Raw genomic sequence first — 27,935 nt, forward strand, 5'->3', positions numbered from 1 at the left:
TGTTGATTGATACATTTATCTAGAAAGAGTGAGACAAAGTGAGTATGATGGACGCAGGTGATAAGGTATGATATAAGGCAGTTTATTAAAGTGTAAAGATAATTGAAATAGGTGCTCGGCCCCTTTCATCAAGCTCAATAGGAACTCTCTGCAAGAAGCCAGATAACAGAGTGCTAATACATTTTATAAGTACAGAAGTAGGTTGAGTCTGGAAAGTTCTGGTCCTCTGGTTGGTTATGATGAGTTGGGCGAGGTTCCTTCAGGCTAGTATCACTGTCCATTGGCTCTGAGTAGAGTTCTTTGTCTTCAGAAATGTTCAGCTTAACAGAGAATTAGGTGTGTGCGTAGATGTTCCTATTTTGACATATTCTGTGTGTCTCTGTAAAATGTTCAGACTGAAAGAGAGTTTTTTGTGTGTGGTAGATGTTCTGTCTATTCTGTGTTTATGAAAAGGTTTACGTCAGCCCTTTGTTTTGGGTATGTGTGTGTCTCAGTAGCTCGTGAATACAGTACCAAGCACCCTTTTCTTGTCACTGTTTGATAAAAGGTCTATTGTCAGCCATCTGTTCTCTGGGTGTGGTGTGGTCTCAGTATCTGCTTTATGAGTTTGTGAGAATGCTGTTGGAAAGAAGTTAGTTATAACAATGTAATGACAATATGCTTGTGTTATAATAAATGATATTTATTACAATAGTATACTCTGCACAGATGGATGACTTATCGTAAAACTCGAACTAAATGAGCATGTAGGAAATGTAATATAGAAATGTGAAAGTGGTTTATTTAAAAGTGTCATAAACTACAAACATGATGAAAATTTAAAATGATGAGTGAATGAAATAACCCACCTTTTGGTCATCCCTAGATTGTTGCTGTGGCAGCTCGGAAACTACAGGACGCTCAGGAGTTTGGAAAGAAGCACAGCATCCCTCAAGCCTATGGCAGCTACGAGGAACTGGCCAGAGATCCAGAGATTGGTCAGTGTCTTGTCTCAAACATAATCTGGCCGTCACCTCCGGTGCTTAATGTCCCTCTCAGTGTGTGTAATATGCATCAGAACAGTGTTTATTAGTGCATTTTATTATGGAATTTTTCTAAACGACCTCACGTTCAGTAATAAGATGTATTCCTCTTCTAATTCCTAAAAATGTATCCTTAATCCTGTCTCCTCATTGTCACTGTGTGTGGGTAGAGGTGGTATATGTGGGCACCATCAACCCATACCACCTGCCAGTTGGCATGCTCTTCATGAACGCCCAGAAGAATGTGCTGTGTGAGAAGCCTATGGCCATGAACCTCAGAGGGGTGCAAGAGCTGATGGCCTCTGCTAAAATGAACAAAGTGTTTCTCATGGAGGTAATACGGACTGTTACACCTGTGTCATTATGACCACGTCACATACCCAGCCAGTGTTTCAACAGCACGCAGGTGAAGGCAGCCCCGTGTGAGTGTCTGTGTGTAACCATAGTGCTCTCCCTCTTCCGCCTCCTCGTCCTCCTCTCTTGATGCTCCAGGCAGTGTGGACCCGCTTCTTCCCAGCCTCTCTGGAGATTGAGCACCTGCTGTCTCGGGGGGAGGTGGGTGAGGTGAAGATTGTAAAGGCAGACTAGTGCTTTACCTATTGGGGACATCCTACTAGTCCTTTACCTATTGGGGACATCCTACTAGTCCTTTACCTATTGGGGATATCCTACTAGTGCTTTACCTATTGGGGACATCCTACTAGTCCTTTACCTATTGGGGATATCCTACTAGTCCTTTACCTATTGGGGATATCCTACTAGTCCTTTACCTATTGGGGATATCCTACTAGTGCTTTACCTTTTGGATATCTACTGTGCTTTACCTAATTGGGGATATCCCTAAGTGCTTGCTTTGGATTATTACTTGCTTTACAATTGGGGATACCTACTAGCCTTGCTAAGGGTCCATCTTTACCTATTGGGGAATATCTATAGTGCTTATTACCTTTGGGGATTATCATACTATGGCTTTAACCTATTTGAGGATTATCCTACTAAGTGCTTTAACTATTGGGGAATATCCTAGCTAGTCTTTTACCTATTGGGGTATATCTATGTAGCATATTGATCCTTTAGTTGTTACTATTGGGGATATACGTTACGAGTGCTTTACCTATATGGGGATATCATACTAGTGCTTTACCTTTGGGTATCCTAACTACCTATTGTGCGGATATACCTATGGTGTATAACCTATGGGTATCTAGTCTTTACCTAATTGAGGATATCCTATAGTCCTTTAACCTATTGATCGCTAGTGATCTTATGTACATAGTGTCTGATATATACATAGCTATTTGGGATATCCTACTAGTCTTACCTATTGGGGATTATTACTAGTCTTTACTATTGGGGATATCTACTAGTTTTACCTATTGGGGATATCATACTAGTGCTTTACCCTATTGGGGATATCTGCTATAGTCTTTAACTATGGGATAATCTACTAAGTGCTTTACTGTTGGGGACTAATCTTACTAAGTGCTTACCTATTGGGGATATTCCTACTAGTGCTTTTACCTCATTGGGGATATCCTATGTACTAGGGTATTACCTAGTGTTAGGTTAGGGATATCCTACTGTCTTTGTACTATTGGGATATCATTACCTAGTGCTTTAGTCTATTGGGGGGATATTTAACTAGTGGCTGTAACTATGGGATATCTAGTTTCGCTATTGGGAGTAATCCTACTAGCTCCATTTACCTATGGGATATCCATACTAGTCTTACCGTTTGGGGAATATCTTAGTCTTTTACTATTGGGAGGATTCCTACTAGTCTTACTATGGGGATATTTCTAGTTTACTATTGGGGATATCCTACTATGCCTTACCTATTGGGGAATATCTACACTTTACCTATGGGTTATATCATCTTTTACCTATTGGGGGATATCCTTTACTAGTCGCTTTACCTACTTAGGGGATTATGCCTACTAGTCTCGTACCTATTGAGGGATATCTCCTACAGTGCCCTTTACCTATTGGGGATATCCCACATACAGTCCTTTACCTATTGGGGACTATCATTAAGTGCTTTACACTTATTGGGATATCTCCACTAGTGCTTTAGCCTATTGGGGAATATCCTACTAGTGCTTATACATCTATTGGGACTATAGTTTTCCATGGGATAATTACTTAGTGCTTTACCTTATTGGGGATAATACTGCTACTATAATAGTGCTTTACACTATTGGGGATATACCTACTAGTGCTTTACCTATTTGGGATATTACGCCACCTAGTGCTTTTACCTATCTAGTCGGATATAGTACTAGGTGCTATTACCTATTGGGGACTATTCTACTAGATCCTTGTATTGAGGGAATGCTACTAGTCCTTTTATATTGGGGATATCCTACTAGTCTTTACTTTGGGGATTCCTACTAGTGCTTTATCCTATTGGGGATATCCTCTATAGTGCTTATTATTGGGGAATATTCTAATGCTTTACTTTGGGGTATCCTACTAGTCCTTTACCTATTGGGGATATCCACTATCTTACTTGGTATCCTTAGTGCTTTACCTATTGGGGATATCCTACTAGTGCTTTATCCTATTGGGGATATCCTACTAGTGCTTTACCTATTGGGGATATCCTACTACCTTTACCTATTGGGGATATCCTACTAGTGCTTTACCTATTGGGGAATATCCTACTAGTCTTTAACATTAATTATGATAGCCTCTATGTTTACCTAATTGGGGATACACTACTAGTCTTTAACCTATTGGGATATCTACTAGATGCTTTACCTTTTGGGATATCCACTACGCTACCGTGTACCTATCTGGGGATATCCTGACTAGTGCCCTTTACCTATTGGGGATATCCTACTAGTGCCATTTACATATACGGGATATCTCTAGTGCTTTACCTATTGGGGATATCCTACTGTCTTTACCTTTGGTGGTTACCTACTTAAGTCTTTACCTATTGGGGAATATCTACTAGTCTTTAGTTATTGGGGATATCCTACTAGTCCTTTATTATTGGGATATCCTATACTAGTGCTTTACCTATTGGGATATGCCTACTAGGTCCTTTACCTATTGGGGATATCCACTAGTGCTTTACTCTATGGGGATCCTACTAGTCATTTACTTTTGGGATAACCTACTGTGCTTTACCTATTGGGGATATCCTACTAGTCTTTACCTATTGGGGTATCAACTAGTCTTTACTATTGGGGATATCCTGCTTAGTGCTTTACCTATTGGGGATATCCTACTAGGGCTTTACTATATGGGGAATATCCTACTAGTCTTTACCTATTGGGATATCCTACTAGTCGCTACCTATTGGGGATATCCAACTAGTCCTTACCTATTGGGGATATCCTACTAGTCTTTACCTATTGGGGATATACTACTAGATACTTTACCTATTGGGATATCCTACTAGTGCTTTACCTATTGGGGATATCCTACTAGTGCTATTACCTATTGGGGATTATCCTACTGGCTTACCTATTGGGTATCCTACTAGTGCTTACCTATTGGGGTATCCTACTAGTGCTTTACAGCTTTATATTGGGATACCCTATCTAATTAGTGTTTAGTATTGGGATATCCTACTAGTGCTTTAGTTATTGGGGATATCCTACTAGTGCTTGTTTATTGGGAATCTACTATGCTTTATTATGGGATCCTCACTAGATCTTTACCTATTGGGGATATCCTACTAGTGCTTTACCTTTTTGGATATCTGACTAGTGCTTTACTATTGGGATATCCTACTAGTGCTTTATATATTGGGATATCCTACTAAGTTCTTTAGTTTGGGGATATCCTACTAGTCTTTACCTATGGGATATCCTACTAGTCCTTTACCTATTGGGGATATCCTACTAGTGCTTTACCTATTGGGGATATCCTACAGTGCTTTACCATATTGGGATATCCTACTAGTGCTTACCTATTGGGGATCCTACTAGTGCTTACCTATTGGGATAATCCTACTAGTGCTTTACCTTATGGGGATATCTACTAGTGCTTTTACCTATTGGGGTATTCCTACTAGGCTTTACCTATTGGGATATTCCTACTAGCTTTACCTATTGGGGATATCCTACTAGTGCTTTACCTATTGGGATATCCTACTATGCTATTATACCCGTATTATGGGGATTATCCTTACTAGGTCTTTACCTATGTGGGATATCACTAACTAGGATCCTTTAGGTTTTGGTAATATTCCTACTAGTATCCTTATAGCTTTTATTGGGGATATCCTTACTAGTGCTTTATATTGGGAATTCCTACTAGTAGTTTAGTCTATTGGGATAATCTACTAGGTTGCTTTAGCTTATTGGGGATATCCTCTAGTGCGTTTACCTATTGGGGATATCCTACTAGTCTTACCTATTGGGATATCCTTACTAGTGCTTTACGTATGGGGAATCTACTAGTCCTTTACCTATTGGGGATATCCTACTAGTGCTTTATTTGGGGATATCTACTAGTGCTTTACCTATTGGGATATTTCCTTAGTCCATTTACCTCATTTGGGGAATATCCTACTAGTGCTTTACCTTTGGGATATCCTCACTAGTGCTTACTACATATTGGGGATATATCCTACTAGTACTTACCATTGGGATATCCTACTAGGCTCTTACCTATTGGGGATATCCATACTAGCGTTACCTATTTGGGATATCCAACTAGCTGCTTACCTATGGATATCACTCTATGCTTTACCTATTGGGATATCCTACTAGGTCCTTTACCTATTGGGGATATCCTCTAGTGCTTTACCTATTGGGGATATCTACTAGTGCTTTACCTATTGGGGATATCCTACTAGGCTTTTACCCTATTGGATATTCTACTAGTCCTTTACCTATTGGATATCCTACTAGTGCTTTTATATGGGAGATATCCTAACTAGTGCTTCATTCTTATTGGGGATATCTACTAGTGCTTTATATTGGGGATATCCTACTAGTGCTTTACTATTGGGATATCCTACTATTGCGTTAGTGTTTATTGGGATATATCCTTACTAAGCTTTACCTATTGGGATATCCTACTAGTGCTTTACCTTTGGGATAATCCTCTAGTGCTTTACCTATTGGGGATATCCTACTAGTGCTTTACCTATATTGGGGATTATCTACTAGTTCCTTAGCCTATTGGGATATTATCCTACTAATGCTTTACCTAATTAGGGATATCTACCTTGTGCTTTACCTATTGGGGATATCCTACTAGTGCTTTACCTTTTGGGGATATCCTACTAGTGCTTTACCTATTGGGGATATCCTACTAGTCCTTTACCTATTGGGGATATCCTACTAGTGCTTTACCTATTGGGGATCTCCTACTAGTGCTTTAGTTATTCTATAGTTTTTTCTTTGTCAATTATTCCCAATGTATGTTTGCAACATGGATTGCCTTTCAACTAGCTCCCCACCTCCCCTAAATGTTGAAGCAGTTACAGACCCATGCCTTGTTTACTCAGTATGAATTTACCACAAGGTGGCAGCAAACCATCTGAAATGCCCTCGACATGTCTCTGACAAAACAATTCACTGGAAAATTCAACAATGGGCCTTTTCATTAAATAATACAATTAATATTTGAGGGGAGAGACAGAATATTGGTGAGATGATTTGCATACCACCCCAACAGATCCATAGATGGTGCAGTCTCTATTGCACTCCACACTGCCCCTTCCCCACCTAGATAAAAGGAACAGTTATGTGAGAATGCTGTTCATTGACTACAGCGCAGAGTTCAACACCATAGTGCCATCCAAGTTCATCACTAGGGTAAGGAGCTTGGGACTATACACCTCCCTCTGCAACTGGATGCTGGACTTCCCCCAGGTGGTGAGGGTAGGCAACAACACATCCGCCACACTGTCCCATCCTATATTCCCTGTTCACCCACGACTGCGTGGCCGCGCACAACCCCATTAAGTTTGCCGGTGGTAGGCCTAATCCCTGACAACGATTAGCAGTGTGGTGCCAGGACAACAACCTTTCCCTCAACGTGGGCAAGACAAAGGAGTTTATCTTGGACTACAGGAAACGGTGGGCCAGACACACCCCCATTCACATCAATGGGGCTCTTGTGGAGCAGGATGAGAGAGTCAAGTTCCTCTGTGTCCAAACACACCAACAATCGTGAACAGGGCAAGACAACACCTCACCCTCAGAAGACTGAAAAGATTTGGCATGGGCCCTCAGATCCACCATTGAGAGCATCTTAACTGGCTGTATCACCACTTGATATGGCAACTGCTCGGCCTCCAACTGTAAGGTGCTACAGAGGATACTGCGTACAGCACATTTAAGTGGCCCTTTGTCCCCAGCACAAGTTGCATCTGTGTAAAGATCATGCTGTTTAATCAGTTTCTTGATATGCCACACCTGTCAGGTGGATGGATTATCTTGGCAAAGGAGATATGCAGAGAAATAAGCTGTGTGTATGGACATTTTTCTGGGGTCTTATTTAAACTCATGAAACCAAAACGTTGTTTATTTTCATTTAGCAAATCTTTTTTACTTTACTCTGCATTGCTCAAAAGTCTATAGCGGTTGTATTCAGTGCATGTGACAATAACATTTTATTTGATGAGTGTTCCTCAGAGAACAGTTGTACCTCTATCTAGGCAGAGCTTACATCAGAAGACATCTGCACTGATGGCACCTGGCAAAGTGTAAGAATGACGTAGTCGGGCAGACGCAATCTCTGGCGACTCTTATGTGGCCTGAAGGAGAGCCCCAGGATATCCCAGGCAGACTCTCTGCTCCTGGCTGAGGTGATGGATGAGGCACGCAGGCAGGTGGGGGTGGTTTACAGCCAGGACTGCCAGTGACCAACAACCGCTTTCTTACGCCTTTGTTCAATAAAATTACCCACTGAAATTGGCATCAAGTACACTCATTGACTTTCCCTAATTTCTTGAAGTATTAAGACAATGAACTGAGGCACATTTGGAGTGTAAATTCTATGTACTGTAGTGTTAACAGTTCGTCAGCGGTGAGTAGCTTCAAAKGGGGCAAGCTGTTCTGAGATGGCATGTACACAACAAATGGTCTGTCTGACCTTAAGAGGATAGCTGGGTTTAAGACTACCGTAATAACATGACAGGAACAAGACAGGTGCTCATCTCTTTTAATGATTGAAATCCAGTCATGAAGGACAACTCATTACACCAGTTAACATTGTGTTAGACCCTACCATCACAATCAAAGAAGCAGTTGGACATTTAAACACACACACTAGATCACCGACAGGAACTAGAGAGCAGGTGCAGGAGGAATGAAGAGGTTGTGGGGGGTGGGCAGGTCCAACTCATCCCTTTATCCACCCCCCAGTGCCCTCTGAAAGACCCTCAAAGTACTAAATTCCTACATCATTAATTTGAGAGAACCATGTAGCAGCTTACATAGTGGTTCTTAAGTGCCAACTTAGTTATGACCAAAATACAAATACATGTGAGGGCTTTAAGAATACTTCAACACACAAAACCTGTAGTCAAACTAACATGGACACCCAATACATTATAGGATTTCTCTATGTTAGACAAAATATACATAGTATTGGATGCCCAGACTCTAAATTCACATTTCACAAAAGTATAACACAGAATGTAACATTGTCTACAGTAGATTGGAAGTGTAAAGAAAGCAAGTATACAGTGCACAATGTAAATACAGACAGCACTACAAGGAGCTATGTTTGGGAGAAGAGTTTAACTGACAGGGTCATAAAGAAAAGCTGTTCGCTTCGGGTCGCCGCCATTTTGTTCACGTTATAGGAATGGGCGTGTGTGTTTTATTTACAAGTTACAGTACAGCAGGCTCTCTTAAGGTGTGCCCCACCTCCCTCTCAAAACAGAAGAGCCCAGGATGAGCAGATCAATAGCTCTGCAACCTAGCCTGTCAGTCTGGTTTGAATGTAAGAGTCATACATGGTTTTGTTTGTGTGAATAAATACAGCCGTTTCTGGTTGGCGCATACAGATACCCTGGAGATCGGGGTACAGGGGGAGAACAGAACACAKCTACATGAGGGGAACCCTGGAGAGGAGTGGATTGTAGTGGGGAGATTTCCTATTGGTCAAGTCACCACCAGGTGTTTGTTTCAGTGGGATGTACAAGTCAGCCCTGGTGTTGGGACAGGGGGTGGTGAGCAGAGGGACAAGGGAAAGACAGTGGAGGGGTGAGAAGGGGAAAGGAGGGTAGTCATAATTCAAGGAACCACGACCACACGCATGGTGTTAGTGTAGCCAGAGCCTGGGCGCCATCCGGTCAGGACGATCACCACATCTCCCTCCTTGAAGAACCCTCGCTCCTTTCCTGGAAAACAAAGAGCACAGTTGTCATCGGCGATACCAGGTCCAGCATCGTGATACCAGGTCCAGCATCGTGATACCACAGCAAGAAATAAGAGATTATCTAGTCAAAGAAAGGCACTTTGAGACAGAAACTAGGCTACAACACTGATCTGACAAATCTTTGGGCAGATTTGAGTTCAATATTACATTTGGAATGTTTAAAAATGTCATTTGTTTCTGAGACAGCCATGTATGCATTAATGAATCAATTATACAATCAATTTGACTTTGGTCTACATCAAGGTAATCATTTATGTGAATAGTAAATCTATTGATAAACTGTAAATCAAGATGTAGCCTAGGCCTACTCACTGGATGCTTTGAGTTAAGCTTATTTTGGCTATTTTCAGTTCGTCTCCTGGGGCTACAGGTGACAGCTTCCCTTCCATTTGGGACTTTATTGTACTGATCAACATTTGTAAAGTAACAGCAATCTCCTTTTATGAGGTGCAAGCTGTTTCTAAGACCGTCATTCATGAGGCACACGCAGTTAGTTRGGCGAGGGAGACTTGAGGGAAAGATGATTAACCCAGTGAATGTTTGGTGACAGTCAGCTTTGAAAAAGGCATATTTTGCATTATGGTTTGCATATGATCAAACAAAGTTCTAGGGTAGRGAATTGATTTTATCTTAAGCTTTAAGCTAGCAAGTAAAGTTAGTATCGGTGTGCATCTTTCCCTTTCAAGACAATTTGATACACATCTAGATTCACGGGCTCCGATACATTTAGTTTCAAACTACTGTGTGATTCGAGGAACAAATTGATGCGGTGTGATACGACACACTAACATGTTGCATACACACATATCCATTTTCCATTGTAAATTACAATATGGTGCTAATGGAGCTCATGAGCTAGGCTTCTGAGCTGGGTCTGTCAGAGTTTACTCAAATGCATGCAGTGAAAAACAAAATCTAAAACCAAGAAATTAAATAGAAAACAGAATTTGGGAGAAGAAACTAAAATATTTTTTAGGGGCCCCCTTAGAGTGGTTTATTAACCATTAAACTAGGTGGTTCAAGCACTGAATGCTGATTGGCTGACAGCCGTATACCATGGGTATGACAGAACTTTAATTTACATTGGAAACCAGTTTATAATAGCAAGTCATCTCAAGGGTTTGTGATAAATGGCCAATATACCACTAAGGGTTGTGTCCAGGCACTACGTCGTGCGTAAGAACAGCCCTGTGGTATATTGGCCATATACCACACCTCCTCGGGCCTTATTGCTTAATTATTTTACCAGGTATATWGACAGAAAACAGCGCAATATTTTCTCTTGTACACTAATGACATGGAAGAGTTGCAGGGGAGAAGAGAAGTGTGCCTATTTGAAACCTAGACTTTTTTTTTAAGTAGCTCTCATGCTACAAAAGGTTGGAGACCCATGGTTTAGACTGTATGGAAGCTGACGGACTGACCGAGCTTCTCTTCTGGTGAACACAGAATCTTACAGCTCAGGAAGAGAGATTTAATGGCTGCAGACTCTCACCCATTTCCATGGCGAAGTTGACCCTGAGGTCGACGTCCTCGGCCCAGACATCGTGGGCAGGCTTGTTGTAGAAGACGGGGAAGATCCCACGATACAGGTGGGCCTGGCGGGCGGTCTGGCCGTTACGGGTCACAGCAATGATGGGGGCGCGGGGCCTGTACCTGGAGATCAGGTGGGCTGACCTGCACACAGACAACACAGCTCAGACTCCTTCAGCCAAGGACACACCCAAGGCCTGCTGCCATTCCCATTTCAGATACTGGCAATATGGCTTGAACAAAGCCTACACAAATCTAGAAAGGGGGTAGATTTGAAACTTTTTATTAAAATGTATTTCTGAAATATTAGGAAACTAATGATTTGATTAGTGGAGGACCTACTATAGTAAAATAAATATGCATTGATGTCAATGGGAGACATCAATGCATATGGCTACACTAAGTCTAAGGATTTGTCTCATTGTGAACATTAAACAAGCCGCAGTCAAAATTAACATTTCACTCTGTCGGTTCTGTTGGGGGTTACAAAGACAGTCACTCTAGATCGGTCAAACAAAGTCATCACAATGAGAGTTAAAAATAGTTAGGAAAATGTCAAGGTTGAGCAGTCAGAAAGGGTCAGCGGATGTGAGAGTGAACACAACTCAATAACTACTGCAGTGTTTTGTCACAGCTGCAGAACCTTCTACCCTGACAACAAACTGTATGGCTCTACCAATGCAGGTGTTCCCAATAATGTTGAGGACTCTTCATGAATAAAAGTGTTCTACTTGTATTTATCATCTACAGAGTGGCCTCTGTTAGAACAACCCAGTTCACGCCAACCCATAACTCTCCCACCCCGCTCACATTACTGTCTCCACCCACACAGAGGGGTGACATCTATCTGGGACCATGCAACCGTTCCCCACCAATCTAAAGTAGGGGAATAGGATGTTAAGGGTCAGAGTTGCATGTTCTGTAAGTCCCTTATCTGCTGCTGCCTGTCCCTCTCCTCCCTGCCGTCCTCTTACCTGCCTGTCCCTCTCCTCCCTGCCTGTCCCTCTCCTCCCTGTCCCTCTCCTCCCTGCCTGTCCCTCTCCTCCCTGCCTTCCTCTTACCTGCTGCTGCCTGTCCCTCTCCTCCCTGCCGTCCTCTTACCTGCCCCTCTTCCCCGCCCGTCCGCCCTCCTCCCCGCCCGTCTTTGTGAGTACGACAAGCGACAAGGGCGCTAGCGCAGCACTTGAATGAGGACTCCACCACAGGCCACAGCCTCAAAGGGGTCCCGGGTCAAGTGGGTGGTGCGTCGCAGCTCCTCAAACAGCTGTCTGAAAGGTGGCTGCCTCAGCCTCCCGAGCAATCTGAGTGCGAGGGTGGGCCCGAGGGTTACACTCAGTCACACCACCACGAGGCACGCCTCGCACCTGAGAGGCATGGCAAGCGCTTATCCAGTCCTGGTCCAGTTCATTTACGGAGTTAAGTGGATGTAACTACTAAAACATTGGCTGTCGATCAGAGGCACTACCAGATATATAGACCGTTCTTATGAGTCAACTTTCAGTGGTCTCCAGTTTGTTGTGACCGTAAGGACCTGTAAATGCGTGCCATGCCCTTTCATTCAGTCCCCGTCTCTCCCTACTCTGGCTTCTCACAAACCTCCTGAGTCGCCCTCCAAAACAGCCGTGCTACAGCCACCTGCCTACCTTCCAGAGTTAGTGAGCACAATGAACGCAGAGGACAAGATCTTAAAGGACGCCTCCACGGCGCCGATGGCGATAGCCTCGGCCGGGTCGGTGGAGTGTGGTGCGGCGCGCCGCAGGTCCTCGAACACCTGCCGATGGAACATGGCTGCTTCTGCCTCGCGAGCGATCTGGCACAGGCGAGGGCAAGATGTAGCAGACAGACAGGAAGTACACCAGACAGACATATAAGGAAAGTGATAGGAGACGAGATGGAGGGTAGGAAGTTAAGGTGAAAGGAATAGGAGATGGAGAGGGGAGGTAGGCAGAGGGAAAGGAGAGAAATGTAGGTTTAGTCAGAGTGCAGTTTAGTGAGACAAGAACAAAACATACKTGTTAAAAACACATCCAATGGGCCACCGCAGCCAGTCCATGTAGCTATGGCATCTAACACCGCATTATAACACACTAAACTGCTTTTATGATTCTATGGTAATTCTATAGTTAGAACTACATTCCGATACTACATACCACGCAAACTGACTGCTCATTCAAACTACTTAGCTGTTTAGAGGTTACGAGATGGGCAGATGACTATAGTCAACTGGTGTTAAAACATGCATGCTTTGCACAGTCACACGTGAAGAGATGGTAGAACAGGAAATTAAACTAAGAAGAAAGCTTTCAAAGTCCAATAAAAAAACTAAATAGAGGGAAAACATTTGAAGACCGTAAAAGAGAAGCTGTTAAGAGGCAGAGTTAGTCTGAGCCTAATGTCAGTCCTTGTGTAGGACAGTGCTTTCAGTTAACTCACAATGCACTCTTAGAGGCAAAAACGTGTTTAAGAGTGTGAAGGACATGGTGCTGCAGTGAACTCATAGGCAGCTGCTCAAGGACTGCTGAGTCACTTCTGCCTGCATCCAGAGAGGAGTGCAGCAGCTGAACTAGTCAGCTGTTAAAGGCCTGAGTAGAAGAAAATGAGGGCAGCGTCAGCCAGATTCTCCACCCATGTTCTACACTCTGTACTATTAAAACGTAGTGAGCAACCAGTCTATGGATCATTACAACATTATGACTCAATATAATACYGGCTGAATCCAGATTGCTTTTGCTGACAAACATCACATAAGACATCAAACATGATAAATGTGTAAGTGGAAATGAGTGCGACTTCCTCAGCAACATGACTTCCAGTAGCCCTGACCCTGCTGTTGATAGGTCTATACGGTGTAGGTCAGGACCAGTGGTAGTCCGGGGCTGATGACACCGACTGAAGGACAGTACTGGAGGGTAACTGTAGGTGGCACTGTCTCACCATGTGCTGTGTGCGGACAGCCTCCAGGGGGTAGTCTCCCTTGGCGGTCTCGCCACTCAGCATGATGCAGTCAGCTCCATCCAGCACAGCGTTGGCCACGTCACTGCCCTCAGCGCGGGTGGGCCTGGGCTTCTTGATCATGCTCTCTAACATCTGTGGGAAGGACAGGGGCTCACAATGTCAGGCTACCAACAGTGTAATAACACGCACAACCTTTCACATCACAACAAACTGTAGCATCCCTGTGGAAAAAGAAATATCTCCTGTTTTWAAAAAAAGGTGTCACAAGTACACTGACCTGTGTAGCACAGGTGATTGGCTTGCCGGCTTTGTTGCAGCGGCCAATCATCATCTTCTGGGCCAAGAACACCTTCTCTGTGGGGATCTCAATTCCCAGGTCTCCACGGGCAACCATGATGCCATCACTGGCTTCCATGATTTCATCAAACCTGCACAGGGGACGGGAAACCAGATTCAGACATACTATTCGGATTTAACATTCCTATCATGTTTACAAACTATGATAAGACATACTGCATGCCATTTATTCTAATGTGAATCGAGTGACGGAACGTAACGATTTTGGGCACTGGCCCAGTCGAGCACAATTTCTACTAGCCAAGGATCAAAAATCGGCTTGTATTTCTGTGCATTTAATGCCATCACACAGACCTGCGCACTCCCTCGTGGTTCTCCAGCTTGCTGATGATCTTGATGTTCTTGCCCTTCTCTCCCAGCACCTTCCTGACAGCGTGCACGTCGGCTGCTTTACGGATGAAAGAGGCGAACACCATGTCCACTCCTTGCTCCAAGCCGAAGGTCAGGTCAGAGATGTCCTTGTCAGAGACGGCAGGCAGGTCCACAGCAGCACCAGGCAGGTTCACACCCTTCTTACTGCCCAGGGTCCCTCCATTCTCAATCTCACACATCAGGTAGTCCTCACCTGGGGACACACATTGAAGGAGTCACCAATAACATCAACAGGCTATAAAGAATAGGAAGCTCCATCTGGCKATCCTCCAACCACCCAAAAGTTCAGTAAGTGAGGGGATTCTAGGGCTCACAGATCCGCAAAGGAATATTCTCTAGTCTATTCAGCTCTTAAGTGGGAGCCAGACATGAACTCACCGATCTCCTTGACCTGGAGGGACACGAGTCCGTCGTCAATGTAGATCTTGCTGCCCTGCTCCACCACCCTGGTGATGTTCTTGTAGTCCAGCCACAGATTGTCTTCATCACAGTTCTCCTGGTAGGCATCATCCAGGGTCAACTTGATCATGTTGCCCTTCTTCAGCTCCACCTCAGATGTGCCACTCTGACACACACAAAGGACCATGGATGAGTCTCAATAGGAACCACGACTATGGGGGTTCAACCACTCAATGAAGTAAAAGGAGTTTAAAATTGGTTAAGAAATCTTTCTAACCCTTTACCATACCAATCTCAAGCTTGAAGTAGTCCAAAATATGCCGGAAATGTAAACCTTGTCGTATATTTGAGGTTGAAGGGGGCTTATGAAATTTGCAATTCAATAAAAATTTCAGGCTTGATTTTGGCTTAAGAAAGGATCAACACCTACAAAAATGTCTATTAACTATAGTTCTAATTTCCCGTTGCTGCAGTATTATTTTCCTGATGTAGCAAACTGGCTCAAATTAAGATCCCACATCTGTACTCAATATTTGGTACAACAAAATGTGTAGTAAACATTGGATAGTGCCTCCAATCAGTTAATGCGTGCTGGGAACATGGTAGTTGATTGTTCTACTCACTCCCTTGATAAGTCCAGTCCTGATCTCAGGTCCCTTGGTGTCCAGAGCGATGGCCACGGGGCGGTAGTGGATGCTGCCAGCCTCAAAGCTTTCACAGGCCTCACGCACATTCTTAATAGTCTCACAGTGGTACTGTGGAACAGAATAGAATTTAAAAAAAACATTATAAAGAAGGAAATACTTTTAACAGGCTTTTAACACTAAAGCAACAACGCATCAGCCAGACATTGACATTTCAGTGACGATATGAGAACTCATGGAAGGTGGAAACCTGGTTTCGGTGTAATGAGTCACACACCTGAGCATAATCAGCTGACAACATACTGTATCAGGGCATAAARGTGAGAAATGACCGAAATCAAAGACGTGGTCTAGACAACTGTTACCAGCAGGTCAAACATCTAGCTACCCTCTGTATAGTTTAAAAAWATATATATATTGAATAATAAAAACACCTCCCCACAAAGTTTAAACTCACAAATCAAACAAGGAAAACCACTTAACACCCACCAAATCTGGTGAATTTAAACTCTAATGCTGTTAACTGCATGTCTCAACTCCCAATGAGAAAGACACACCCATGTCAGTAGCGCGAGTCACAGATCAAGTGGCGCTTGCAGTCCTCCATTTAGGAAATCACCTCACAATTCAAATTTTTCAGTTTAGACAGAATATTCATTTGACTTAGCTGCCTAGTGTGCTAGCTAGGAAGTGGGTCTACAGTTTCATTAAATTTGCCATGACAAAAAGGCTTGTGGAAAAAGCAACTCCCTCGCGAGTCTCATCATTGAAGGGATAGTTTGCCAAAAATAACTATTTTTCCACTTGACTACTATAGAAAGTTGAGTTGATAAATAATCCACATCATGAATACCTCCTCTCAGCAAGTTAAAAAGAGAAAAGCAAGTTTCAGTTCTGTGATTTAAAATATTTGTTTATATTCAGCAGAACTTTAATTCACCAGACACTATGGCTGGTTCACCAAAAAGTTCATTTCATAACCCCATGTTGGAGTGAAAGACAATTCAATTTACGGCATGTTCAAGTGTAAAACCAAATACATTTTGGACAAGTAACCATAATCTTCAGGCATGTGAAAACTGCTCCCAACTTGCCAGATGGGCAAGTACCCATGAGAGCTTAAAGTCAACCCCTGATTTATGCCTAGTCCCTATTCAGATTAGGCACCCACAGCGCAATACCCTTCAGTTGTAAACATGAGTGTGGTTAACATGAAACCTTATTCACCGACAGTATGACCTGGACAGTTACTCAAGAGAACACGGTTTACAAAGAGTTAAATATGCTACTACAACCTGCCTGTCCACATGTACATTACAACTACACTAATATTCTTGAGTGGCAGTGCTAGCATTGCCCTTGGCGACAGCTGCCCCAGATGGCTCATGCTGCTTCTCCCCATCTAGATAATGTAACCTGAGCTTTACCTAAGCACTTAATTGGTAGGTAATCACACAGGGCTTCATTTCCATTCTCTCCTTCCCAGTTATCACCACAAACAGCCTTGGCATGAAAGGGAGCCAATAGTGCAGTGCCAAATTACACCAAGATAACTACATTCCAGCATATGCCTTAGAGCAGCTAGTCAGACGAAGCCAGGTCTAGTTTCAGCAAGAGGAAATGTAATTTCATGAAAATATAAATAAAGACGTGGAAGTGCCCATCCTAACATTTTGATAAGCCTCCATGACACAGCACAGCCAGTAGAGGGCCAGGAGACAGACAAGATGACAAGGTGAGTGGCTCAGGCCCCCTGCAGGAGAGTAGCAGGTTAAGACAGAGGAAGCGTCTTTGGCCTGGTAAGTGACCTCTACAGAACAGAGAACTGAAGCAGGTGACAGTGTGACGAGTGGGAGTGACGCAACCGGTTGCTCCAGGCCTGCACCCTGGGTGGGGTGATAAGAGGAAGGCACAGATTAAGAATTGAGTGCCACAAGCTACCTCAGGTAAGGTTTCCACTGCTGTCTGCCTGCTCCATCTCACAGTTTAGGGCTTACCTTTGGAGTTGTCTGGTCAGGATCACCCTTGAACTGCACACCCTGGTTGGCACCTAGAACATCTCATATTCAAACGAGATCTGAAGGTAGCTGATACTTTGCAAAGAAGCATGTCTGACAGACTATGACGACATTGGAGCAGGGAGGCGTTCAAGATGGCAGCTTGAACAGATGTTTTAGCGAGCTGCGCACCAATCATGTCCATGCGATGCCGTGACAAATAGAAGCTAGCCGTTCTATTGCTAAACAAGAGAGGAACGTTCTTAGACAACTGCCATAACTATGCTTGCCCTATGGATAATCTCACGCTTTCAAAGTCTGTTGAAGATGACAAGTTCCCCTCTTTAACCGGTTACTCCGTGCAAACCTCCACCCTCCAAAAAACCCAACAGGGACTGACAGCTTGGCTACCCTCTCCTTACTCATCAACTCCAGGTCTGACACCATTGAGAAAATGGTAGGTGCAAACACCATGGTAATTGAAGGCTGGAACAAGAKTGGAGTTTGCGTGAGGTAAAATCAAGGATGTGAAAATTAGTGGCTACAGTTGGTGTGGAAAAGGTGGAACAGAATAACAATGTCTACCATAAACGTCACTGATCTGCAGCAATACACAAGATGGATCCTGAGACTACGTCATGCCCGAGGTGGAGAATGAGGATGCGCGACGCTATCCGGATCTGCCAAGAAGTTACACCTGCAGAGAAGAACAAAGTCGGTGATACCGTCGGCAAGAAGCAACAGCAAAACGATTCAAGACCAAGTGGAAATCATCCTCTTTACTGCCAGAWTCTACAGGGATGCTGTCTGGAAAGCCGTTCCTTCAGAGCCATGGTCTGCATGTCGCCAAGCATCTCAGCCTGGAGGACATAGAAACGAGGAACAAGTTGTGGCCAACGATCAAGAAAGCACAAAATGAGCGGAATCCTGCCTACGTCGGAGGACGATGCTTCATTAACAGTTTGGAAATCCATATTCCATTTTCCTTGTAATGACTAACAAGCCTTGGGTCACAATTTTCCAGACTACTCCGGTACCTCAATCATTTTTTAGGTTTTTTCCTTGTATGACCAGATGGCAGCCTATTTTGTTTACAAACTCAAGGACTGAAAGTTGTATTTATTTTTTATGCATACAGATCTGCTCTGACTTACTGTTATTGTTCTACGTAGTTATTAATACTTACTTGTAAGTGAGAAAGGTCTCATGTACACACACACAGTACCATTCAAAAGTTGACACCTACAAGGGTTTCTTTATTTTTACTATTTTCTACAATGTAGAATAATAGTGAAGACATCAAAACTATGAAATAATACATGGAATCATGTAGTCATTATTATTTTTATTTTTTTTTAAATCAAAATATATTTTATATTTGAGATTCTTCAAAGTAGCCACCCTTTGTCTTGATGACAGCTCTGCACACTCTTGGCATTCTCTCTAGGCTAACATATGCCGCTCCTTACAATTTAACGATAAAATAAGCAAATAGATTAAGCAGATGCTTTGAAAATTTCTGTGGAGAAACCGTACCCATTACATTAGGAAAAAACTGAAGTAATGAACACGAGTACAGGGGTCTGAATTCTGCACTTCAATAATACTTAGGAATTGATTTATCCAATTGATCTTAAGACCCCCTTCTATGTGGAACTTTATTCCTCATCATGTCTTCTCTACTTTTGGTGGCCTTTACTTCATGTTGGTTTGCAATTATAATAAATCGACAAACTTCCAGTGAAACTCTGCTTTTCGTCAGCACATTTCTCCACACAGATATGGAATAATCGGGACATATTGTATTAAAATACTGCTTTGTTTTTAGAATATTGGTTCCAAAATAATATCCTATTGGTGAACCAACTTGTAAATGCAGAGGTTTTTTTACTTAGTTATAAGGAATTCTTATCACTATACAAGATCCCTGTAACACCTAAAGATTTTGCAATGTTTTAGATGCCATTCCCTCAGGTGTTGCTTTATTATTCAGGAACGTGTCAAGACCTGACCCTCAGAGCCTACCTTCCATTAACACTGTTGTCTCATCAGTAGGAAATATGTATTTTTTCCCCCTTTTGGGCCATTCAACAACAGAGCTATACAAACCTACCTTATGTCATGCCTTTTTGGAACAGTTTTATTGATAATATCTGTTGGAAAAAAGTTTGGATCTTGCCACACACATACACCTACTTAAGAACTTCCTTAATTTTGTTATTTTCTAAATATTATCCTGCCAACCACAATATGAAGAGGTTGTAGAAAAACACCATTAGAAAAAAAGTACAWTTTGAATTAACCACCCAAAACAGTGTTTCATATTTTTTGGCATTGTCTCCATGTAAGGAATCTGTGGTAAGATATCAATAGATTTATAATTGAACACATGAAGATTTTACACCATTATGGAGACGTATTGCATGGAATTWATAGTAATTAATTTCATTATTCTTTAGGACAATTTTTTAAAAGACAATTAAATACCAAAAAAGCTGTTAGAATTATAAGTGTATGCATGTCCCTTAACGTCCTTGTGTAATGTGATATTGTACCCCCTAGCCCAATTGTCATGTGTGTGTGAGATAGATATATCTATCACACACCATGTCCCCCCCATGTACTTATGTATTGATTTATTGTTCTTACTTAAATTACCTTGGTGCAGCTAAACTTGACATAAAGCTCATCAAAACAGCCTGTGTGGGTTTGTGCTATTCAGTTGGGCTGGGAATTGCCAGGGCTGGTTGGTGCCGATGCGATATGTATCACGATTCATTACTGGGATTTTATTGCAATTCAATGTTTCAAACATATTGCTCACCATATGTCTGCTGCAGAGGGACAAGTGGGCGCGCAATGAGAAACCTGTTTTGATCAGTCATGGAAATAAGTGCTGAAAAGAAATTTGCTCCCCATTTAAAAAGCTATGAATTAAAAATACTGACGTTTTGGTGCAGTTTCAGCCAACTAGTGCAAAAATAGAGATAGTCAAACACATACATCGTGAAAATAATATCCTGATATGTAACTACTGACTCCCCCCCCCCCCTCACTACTATTCAGATATATACGGTTTAGGTCTGGATCCAGTCTGTGATCATCCTCCACTGCAGCAGTCTAGGTGTCTAGACATGCTAGGGAACCCACCTCGTGAGATCCATGGGAGAAGTTCATGCGAGCGATGTTCATCCCAGACTTGATCATCTCCTTCAGCATGTCCACAGAGCGGGAGGCTGGCCCTGTTATGACAGATAAGGGTTAGAGGTCGGGTTTAAACATCAGTGTACATACACACCACACTAGTGTGATGTCATACCGTAGGTATTTCACAGCATCATCCTATAGTAGAGGGTCTTTGATGTAAAAATAGTATAGCCCTACAGACATTTGAAAGCTAGCATCCATTGTGTGTGGCGATATACCGGGGTATTTGGAAATAGCCATGGGATGGTTTTTCAATACTGTTGAAACTATTTAAATATTTGTTGCTACTTTAAGTAAATACATTCAGTCAATTTGTGATGAAGAATTTCACCTGTTAAATAATTTTTGCATTATGAAACTCAGCAGAAGTCCCCAGACACGTGGTGTTTACAAGCACACAAGACCGTAGCCTTGTGAGTCACTCACGGTTGTGCAGCACGCGCCAGGTGATGTAGTTACAGTATGGAATTCACAACTAAATGTTTGCCATCTAGATATCTTCTAACTATTAAGTTAATGTGCTAAAAACTATGCAGTTGTGCATTTGGTTTACTAATTTAGTAGCTAGTTATCCCATCTTCAGCTAGACGGCTGTCTGTCCTCCAAATAGTTTAGGTCAGACATTTGGCAATGCATTCGTTAGCATTTTCTATGGGATTTTACATATACCTGTTAGCATTGCTAACCTTTGAATTACAGAGGCTCAGTGGGGTTTGAAAATAGCAGCCCTTGTGTTCAGTGCCGGTATTAACAAATATCCCAGATGGCACAAGGTCAGTATGAAGGTAAGACAATCTGGATACCACCCTAGCCTAGTGTGTGTAGCCACTGACCAATAGTGCAGATGATGCCAGTGTTGCGGGCGGTGGTGGGCTCAGAGTCTATGTCCAGCAGGCACATGTGCTCCAGGAAGGTGTCGGCCATGGCAGCGCCGAGCTGCTGCGTCTGGACGAAGGCAGAGCCCATGTCTTGAGACTTTGAACCGGGCATGATGGCAGATTTTGAAGAAGTCCTGGAGGAGAGAGATTAGGTAATATGAAGGGCATACTACTAAGACAGTAAGGTGCTAATGGTTCACTCAATTCAGTGTCACCAATCTCAGGCATTATCAGGTCATGGACTGGACTGCCACATTAAAACAGAGGACCACACGGATGAAACCATCAACTTTAGATCCACCAGTCTACAACACTGTATAGCCTCAGGAATTAGCACACAACAGCTTATTGGAGGCACAGTATGTGGCTTTGAATCAACTGACATCTGTGCAAATAACYGTTTGTTTGTGGAATGAGGAACCCATTCAAAAGACTACATCTGAAAAAACAGGAAGTGTGATTGAAACCCTTCCCTGCTGGTTCTCAGGCTGCACCATAGACAATAAAGACATGGGCCTAAATACYATTGATCTATAATATAGCCTGGGCTACAGTAACATTCCACAGCATTCTTTCACTGAGAAGCACATTGAGCTGTTTGCACGTTGTGTTCTCCCGAGTCACCCATGGCAACCGCAGCCCTGACTGGCACAGTGTTTTCATTACTTCCTCCAACCTGGGACAGATCACTTTCAACATGGTTCAATATAGAGATGTTGAAAAACAAGGGGACATTGAGAAGGACTGCATCAAACCCAATAGGTTACTTCATAGCACCACAAAGTTCTCTTGCTCAAGAGTCAAAACACTTCCCTTTTCTAGTGTCCATCTTGACAGTATAACAAAACAGGCTCTTTGTACAGGTACTGTAGGTCAGGCCAAATTCTCCATGGCTTTAGGGCAAGCTAAAAAACAGTCAATGAGGTAGCTCTGTTTGTGTAAGGTGGAGCGTTGCTACTTTGAGAGAGTGTGGAGTCTGAGGCAACTCTGTAAGCTGTGACAGGGGCGCTGTTGCCATGGTTATGTTGTAACCCAGGAATGTGGCAATAGATAGCGAACATACGACAGCCAGAAGGTATGCATGACAAGGGGGATCCCTGGAGGGCTGCCCTGGACACAAGACAGGGTTACCAAACTGGACTAGCCTAAACACTAACCAGTGTAGAGTTGACTTTCACCCAGTCTAAATTATAGAGTAACACTCACATGAACAGAGAACACGCTCACTGATTGCTTCAAGGTGGAGCTTCTAGGAAATACTAAGCGTTCTAATAGGCTACATCTGTTAGTCTACCTTGTGGTGAACAGATGCCAGTTGCACTAGTCTGGCGGACCTTTAAGAACCTACTTTAAAAAAATATTGGAATCTGCAGAATGCATAGGGACAGAGAGAGCATGTTATCTTCCTCAGTAGTCCTGCTTACTGCAAAACACAATCTTATCACACATTTCCCCTCAGAATTACTAATCTAGCCGAGGCTAAATTTGTTAGCCTAACATTTGCATTCGCCAATGTATTCTGCACCCCAAAACCTCCTTGTTCTCATTCATTTGGCTACAGATTCTCCTTTCTGCCAGTAGGCCATTTCAGCAGGGCTGGGAATTTCCTGGGACCGTAGGATATTATCACCATACTTAGGTGCTGATACATATTGTATCACGATTCTKTATGTATTGCGAGTCGATACTGTGATTTTCTTGCGATTCGATGGTCCAAACATATTGATCACCATATGCCTGCTGCAGAGGGACGAGAGAGCCATAAGAAAACAAGTACTCAGTCATGGGAAAAAAGCTCTGACAACAAATTGACTCCCTATTTAAAAAGATGGAGAACAGGCTATGAAGGAAAAATACTGGAGTTTCAGTACAGGTACAGCCAACTAGCACAAAAATAGTGATATTGTAAAACTATACATTGATATTGTAAAACGATACAAAAATAATATCCTGATATGTAACTGTATCGATCACCCCCACCCCACTACTATTTAGGGCAGGCTACCCTCTAGAACCAGGCCTACACTCAGCTCATCTCTTCCAGCGTGTAAATGAATCGTGACAGGGCCCTGCCACACAGCAGCAGTAAAACCAATAGGCAGCAGCTCAYTGACGTCACAGAGCCTCAAAGGCAGCAGCCCAGTGTTGTACGTGAGCACGGTCACATCCTGCTCTCTCCAGACTCCCAACTGCGTACACAGCACGACAGCAGGAGGTAGCCCCCAGACAGAGCACAATGTAGACTGCAGAAGGAGGCTGCTGAACAAAAATCCTACAATGTCTCGTCTCAAATGAAGCCTAGATTCTTATCCCTGGAACACACTGTTTATAGCAGCCTGCAGAAAGCTTAACAGCGATTTAATTTTTATTGGGGGGGGTGAGACATGTGATGGGCTCTTATGTCAAGTGCCAACAAAGGCTGGTTAGGTAACCAGCAACAAACTCAAGAGGTTGCCGATATCAAGTTCAACATTTGCACATTGAAATCAGTGCCATAGGCTACATAAGATGCATACAGTGTCACTTTATAATGCAATTGCTGTTTATATGGTCACTTTGGTTTTATTCCCACGAAATCAACAGGGACTAYTTTGGAACTATCCTACAGCCTCTGATGGAGTCCTGACATGACCCAGCTATGCTTCCTCAGGAAACCCTCCCTACCCTGTGACTAACACACAGCTGGGTTGATGTATCACCAAAAGATGCTATACAGTCCAAGGCCATGCCAATCTGAGCCACCCTTTATTACTGAGACACCATTCATATGCCTGTGACAAAGATGTAAAGTATGTAAGGGTTGACCTGGGGCCAGTGACTCACACCAGTAATAGACATGCATCTGGGTCACTTAGGTTTAACTTTAGAGCTGCTCTGCTGCTATCAATCCTATCCAAACCCTTCCAACAGCACTGCTCACTGGAACCGAATATGCTTCCCCACTCTCCATGTCCTTCCTTTTACATCCTCCATGCCTACGTACTGCCCCCTCACCCCTTCCCCTCGCTTTCACTCACAAATTCACATACACACTGCGATGTCTCCACTGCGCATTGGCAACATACCCAGAGGTTGCCTTACAGATGACACCCTAGGAGCAGCCATGATGACACTGACGTAGCCTATAATCCTACACTGGTGACCTCGAGAAGCCTAGCTCTCCCCCTGCGCTACATTGAGTCAGTCTCGTCATTCAGCTATGTGACGTACCAGGAGACCTTTCTGTTCTTCCTGTGGATGTACAAGAACGTAGCTGCTACAGACCTCCAGAGGATGCCCAGCTTGTGTGACCCCCGGTCCCCACAGAGCGCAGCAGGAACAGCAGCAGAGCTAACCGGACAGACAGGAACTCCTGGTAGTGACTTGCCTGCCTACGCACGGCTCAGGAATAAATCCTCTTCRCTTCAGTGAGGATGTGCTGCAGCACACAGTCCAGGCTACTGCATCCAAGGAGCAGGTTGCGTGCCCTGATACTGCAGATGTACATGAGACAGTGTGCTGTGGTAAACGATGTTGGCAGCACTAGGTCATATCACCCCTAGGGCTCTAAAATGTTGGATGTGTATTCTAATAATGTACACAGGGTAAGCCTGTGTAGAAAGCAAAATGCTAGCCTGGGATTAGTGCATTGCATCATGCTGCAATGGGGTGGCAGTAGTCATACATCATGGTCGGGTAACACCGTTGCATTCTGTGCTGCATTGCATTACACAGGAAAAAGTATCCATGTTCTGCTACGCTGCCGCCTAGCGTTACGCAGCACCTGTAGGCACTATGCTAGTCTCACATTGCCAGACATAGCCAAGAGCAGGAGGCAAGGCTACCACTATGCATGACAGACTGCATGGAAGTGACACCAGCTGCAGCAGGACTATGCAGAAAAACAAATGCAGTCAGTGTAGGCCTACACCCCAAAACACTGCACCAGGTTAAGGACAGTTCACAGAGGAGCCATGGCTATATTTATTCTTACTCAACTCTCAATAGCAGTTGAGTAGGAGATTGGGAATATGCTGTGCAAAATAGTGAGTCATAGGTGGGGTTTTCAACCTGGGGATTCTGAGTACTTCAGATTCACCTCATTGAGAACAAACTTCAGAGGAAGAGGTGCCTAGTCATTCTACCCATGCACCATTAGGGGGCTATTGCATGATATATGACACTCTGGAAAGTTACAGCAGGAAATGACTAAAAGGTGACACCATAGTGGGAGTATTTTAGACATTTACTGTGGGGCCTGCAGCCTACATGCTCCCACCCCAGTACTCTGGGTATGCAGACTGCCAGATAGGGCACTGAAGTATACATTATAACCTAGGCCTCTCACACCCCTACGAGATGCACTATGTTGGGACATACCATAGTACAGCCCAGCCACTCCTGTCCCCACTGATAACACAAGATTCCTAACCTACTGAGAAGTGCTACTATGCCCTAGCACACCAAAATAGAAGCCAGCTCCCTCAAGTGACCTGGCTGATGCTGTGTAGAGTATAGGGCCAGGGTGGCTTGTATTTCCTCCTACACAGGGCTCTGGYCCAGAAGAATCTGTTACATAACAATGGCTGAACATCTCAGGAATAGTCCTAACCAGACTTAGGAGGAGCACTAAACCTTAATGTGAAGCCTAAATTAGTTCCGAGACTGACTAAGCATACATTTCTGATATGAAATTTGCTAATTGTTCAAGTTAGTCTAGGCAGGCTTCATCAAAAAAATAAAAAAGGAAGGCCTACATAACCATTTGATTTGGGAGCTGGGAGAAATGGAAGAACTYACCAAGGTCAGGGTTTGATGGAGGCTGATACATCAATACTATAGCTCTATGACTAGTCAATAAACAGGCACTGCAGTGGAGGGATTCTAGAAGGTTGCACTGACCCCCCCCCCTCCCAGTGTCAACAAAGCCAATCCATTGTGACATATTTAGGGCCATATAAAAAATAGTTTTTTTCTGTCTGCGTTCTCCGTATCGCGGATTTTATAAGGCCCTATGGTTTGACATGTCAGTGAGGCCACACCACTGCAGTAAAGGTGCTTGTTGTAAACTTAATTCCAACAAAAGGACACCAGACCACTGAAAGTCACAGTGCGAATAACAGTTTTGTTCATGAGGCCGGGTGGACCGCACATCTGATTAATTAATCGGTAGTTTTAATAATAAGTTGGTAACATGAGWATGGTCGCAGTCATCTTTTTGCATCCACTAATCCACTAATGCGCCACAGGGCACGTTTCCATCTCTGCGTCACAGTTTCACGAATTTAAGATATTGCGAAGAGAAACTGGCCAATGGAATTCCAAGTTCATCGGGCAACCACACGAGACAAGACAAACGCACTCGTATTTTACTATTCTCCCCGCTTTAAAATAACGTTACATGTTTTAGACTGATACCATGTTATAGTTCATGACAAATAACACCACTCAGAAAAATAGTAATTAAATAGTAAGTTCACCTGTATGAATAGTTAACTTGAGAAAGCTGCATCATACTGAGTTAGTCACTGACAAAACGACACCATTCTTTGTATGACTACAACACCACATGGTTTGCGGTTTAAGATGGMTCCAAGTGACCACTACTATTACCTCTTACTATCTAGACAGTTTTCTTTCGGAATACATCCATTGCCGGGACTATGTCACTAAAGAAACCAGCTGGCAACACATAATATGAGACCGTTAAATGAATAAAAGGGCCATTTGGTGACAGAAGTCCTGCAAAACAAACGTACATCATGTCATTAGCTAGCTATAGATCTTGTGACGAGACTCACCTTACTTCGATGAACAACTGCTAGACTGACGTATTTCTCTTACACCCAGCTGCTCAAGGTGATCTCCTAAACTCAACCGGAACTATTTTATGTCCGAATCGTCACGTATCCATCCGCGATAAAGAAGTAGGTCGCTATTAAAATTATATAATGAATTCAATCGAAATATATGGTTTCAATAATTCATACATATTTAGAATGTATTTATGTATGATTTCTGATCTATTCTTTGAAGAAAAAAAACACCCGGTAAACAAGGGGAAGTTTACATAAAGGAACATAATGAAAGTGCGGTGATGCGATACCGCTGATGTCCAATCAGGAACCTGAGAAGCATCTCTGAAGCATGGGGCCGACATGTGACTCAGGGATGTGGTATAATTTCTTGAACATCGGATTGGGTACCATAGGGTCTTGTATTCAATTACCTGTATTT

At 43.2% G+C, this 27,935-nt stretch overlaps 2 protein-coding genes across 2 annotated transcripts; one reads left to right on the forward strand and one right to left on the reverse strand.

Moving 5' to 3' along the window:
- Positions 1 to 44: 44 nt before the first annotated feature.
- On the forward strand, positions 45 to 1,435 carry LOC111969110 (trans-1,2-dihydrobenzene-1,2-diol dehydrogenase-like). The gene is made up of 3 exons (XM_023995054.2): positions 45 to 65; positions 866 to 977; positions 1,193 to 1,435. The coding sequence occupies exons 1-3, from the start codon at positions 45 to 47 to the stop codon at positions 1,387 to 1,389; spliced, it is 330 nt and encodes a 109-aa protein (XP_023850822.2). The 3' UTR covers positions 1,390 to 1,435.
- Positions 1,436 to 8,139: 6,704 nt separating this feature from the next.
- LOC111969336 (pyruvate kinase PKM) lies at positions 8,140 to 27,605 on the reverse strand. The gene is made up of 11 exons (XM_023995401.2): positions 27,500 to 27,605; positions 21,675 to 21,853; positions 20,785 to 20,876; positions 15,617 to 15,748; positions 14,973 to 15,159; positions 14,517 to 14,787; positions 14,143 to 14,293; positions 13,845 to 13,997; positions 12,554 to 12,720; positions 10,873 to 11,054; positions 8,140 to 9,339 (listed from the first exon to the last, which is right to left on the reverse strand). The coding sequence occupies exons 2-11, from the start codon at positions 21,829 to 21,831 to the stop codon at positions 9,233 to 9,235; spliced, it is 1,599 nt and encodes a 532-aa protein (XP_023851169.1). The 5' UTR covers positions 21,832 to 21,853; positions 27,500 to 27,605; the 3' UTR covers positions 8,140 to 9,232.
- Between the last annotated feature and the right edge of the window lie 330 nt (positions 27,606 to 27,935).

This window comes from Salvelinus sp. IW2-2015, linkage group LG10, assembly GCF_002910315.2.
Source record: "Salvelinus sp. IW2-2015 linkage group LG10, ASM291031v2, whole genome shotgun sequence".
NCBI lineage: Eukaryota > Metazoa > Chordata > Actinopteri > Salmoniformes > Salmonidae > Salvelinus > Salvelinus sp. IW2-2015.

Coding starts and splice junctions, on each gene's coding strand:
- LOC111969336 (XM_023995401.2), bottom strand. CDS start 21,831: ATGCCCGGTTCAAAGTCTCAAGACATGGGCTCTGCCTTCGTCCAGACG. Junction 20,877..21,674: donor TGGCATCATCTGCACTATTG/GTCAGTGGCTAC, acceptor CTGTCATAACAG/GGCCAGCCTCCCGCTCTGTG. Junction 15,160..15,616: donor GGACTGGACTTATCAAGGGA/GTGAGTAGAACA, acceptor TGTGTGTGTCAG/AGTGGCACATCTGAGGTGGA.
- LOC111969110 (XM_023995054.2), top strand. CDS start 45: ATGATGGACGCAGGTGATAAG. Junction 66..865: donor TGATGGACGCAGGTGATAAG/GTATGATATAAG, acceptor GGTCATCCCTAG/ATTGTTGCTGTGGCAGCTCG. Junction 978..1,192: donor GGCCAGAGATCCAGAGATTG/GTCAGTGTCTTG, acceptor GTGTGTGGGTAG/AGGTGGTATATGTGGGCACC.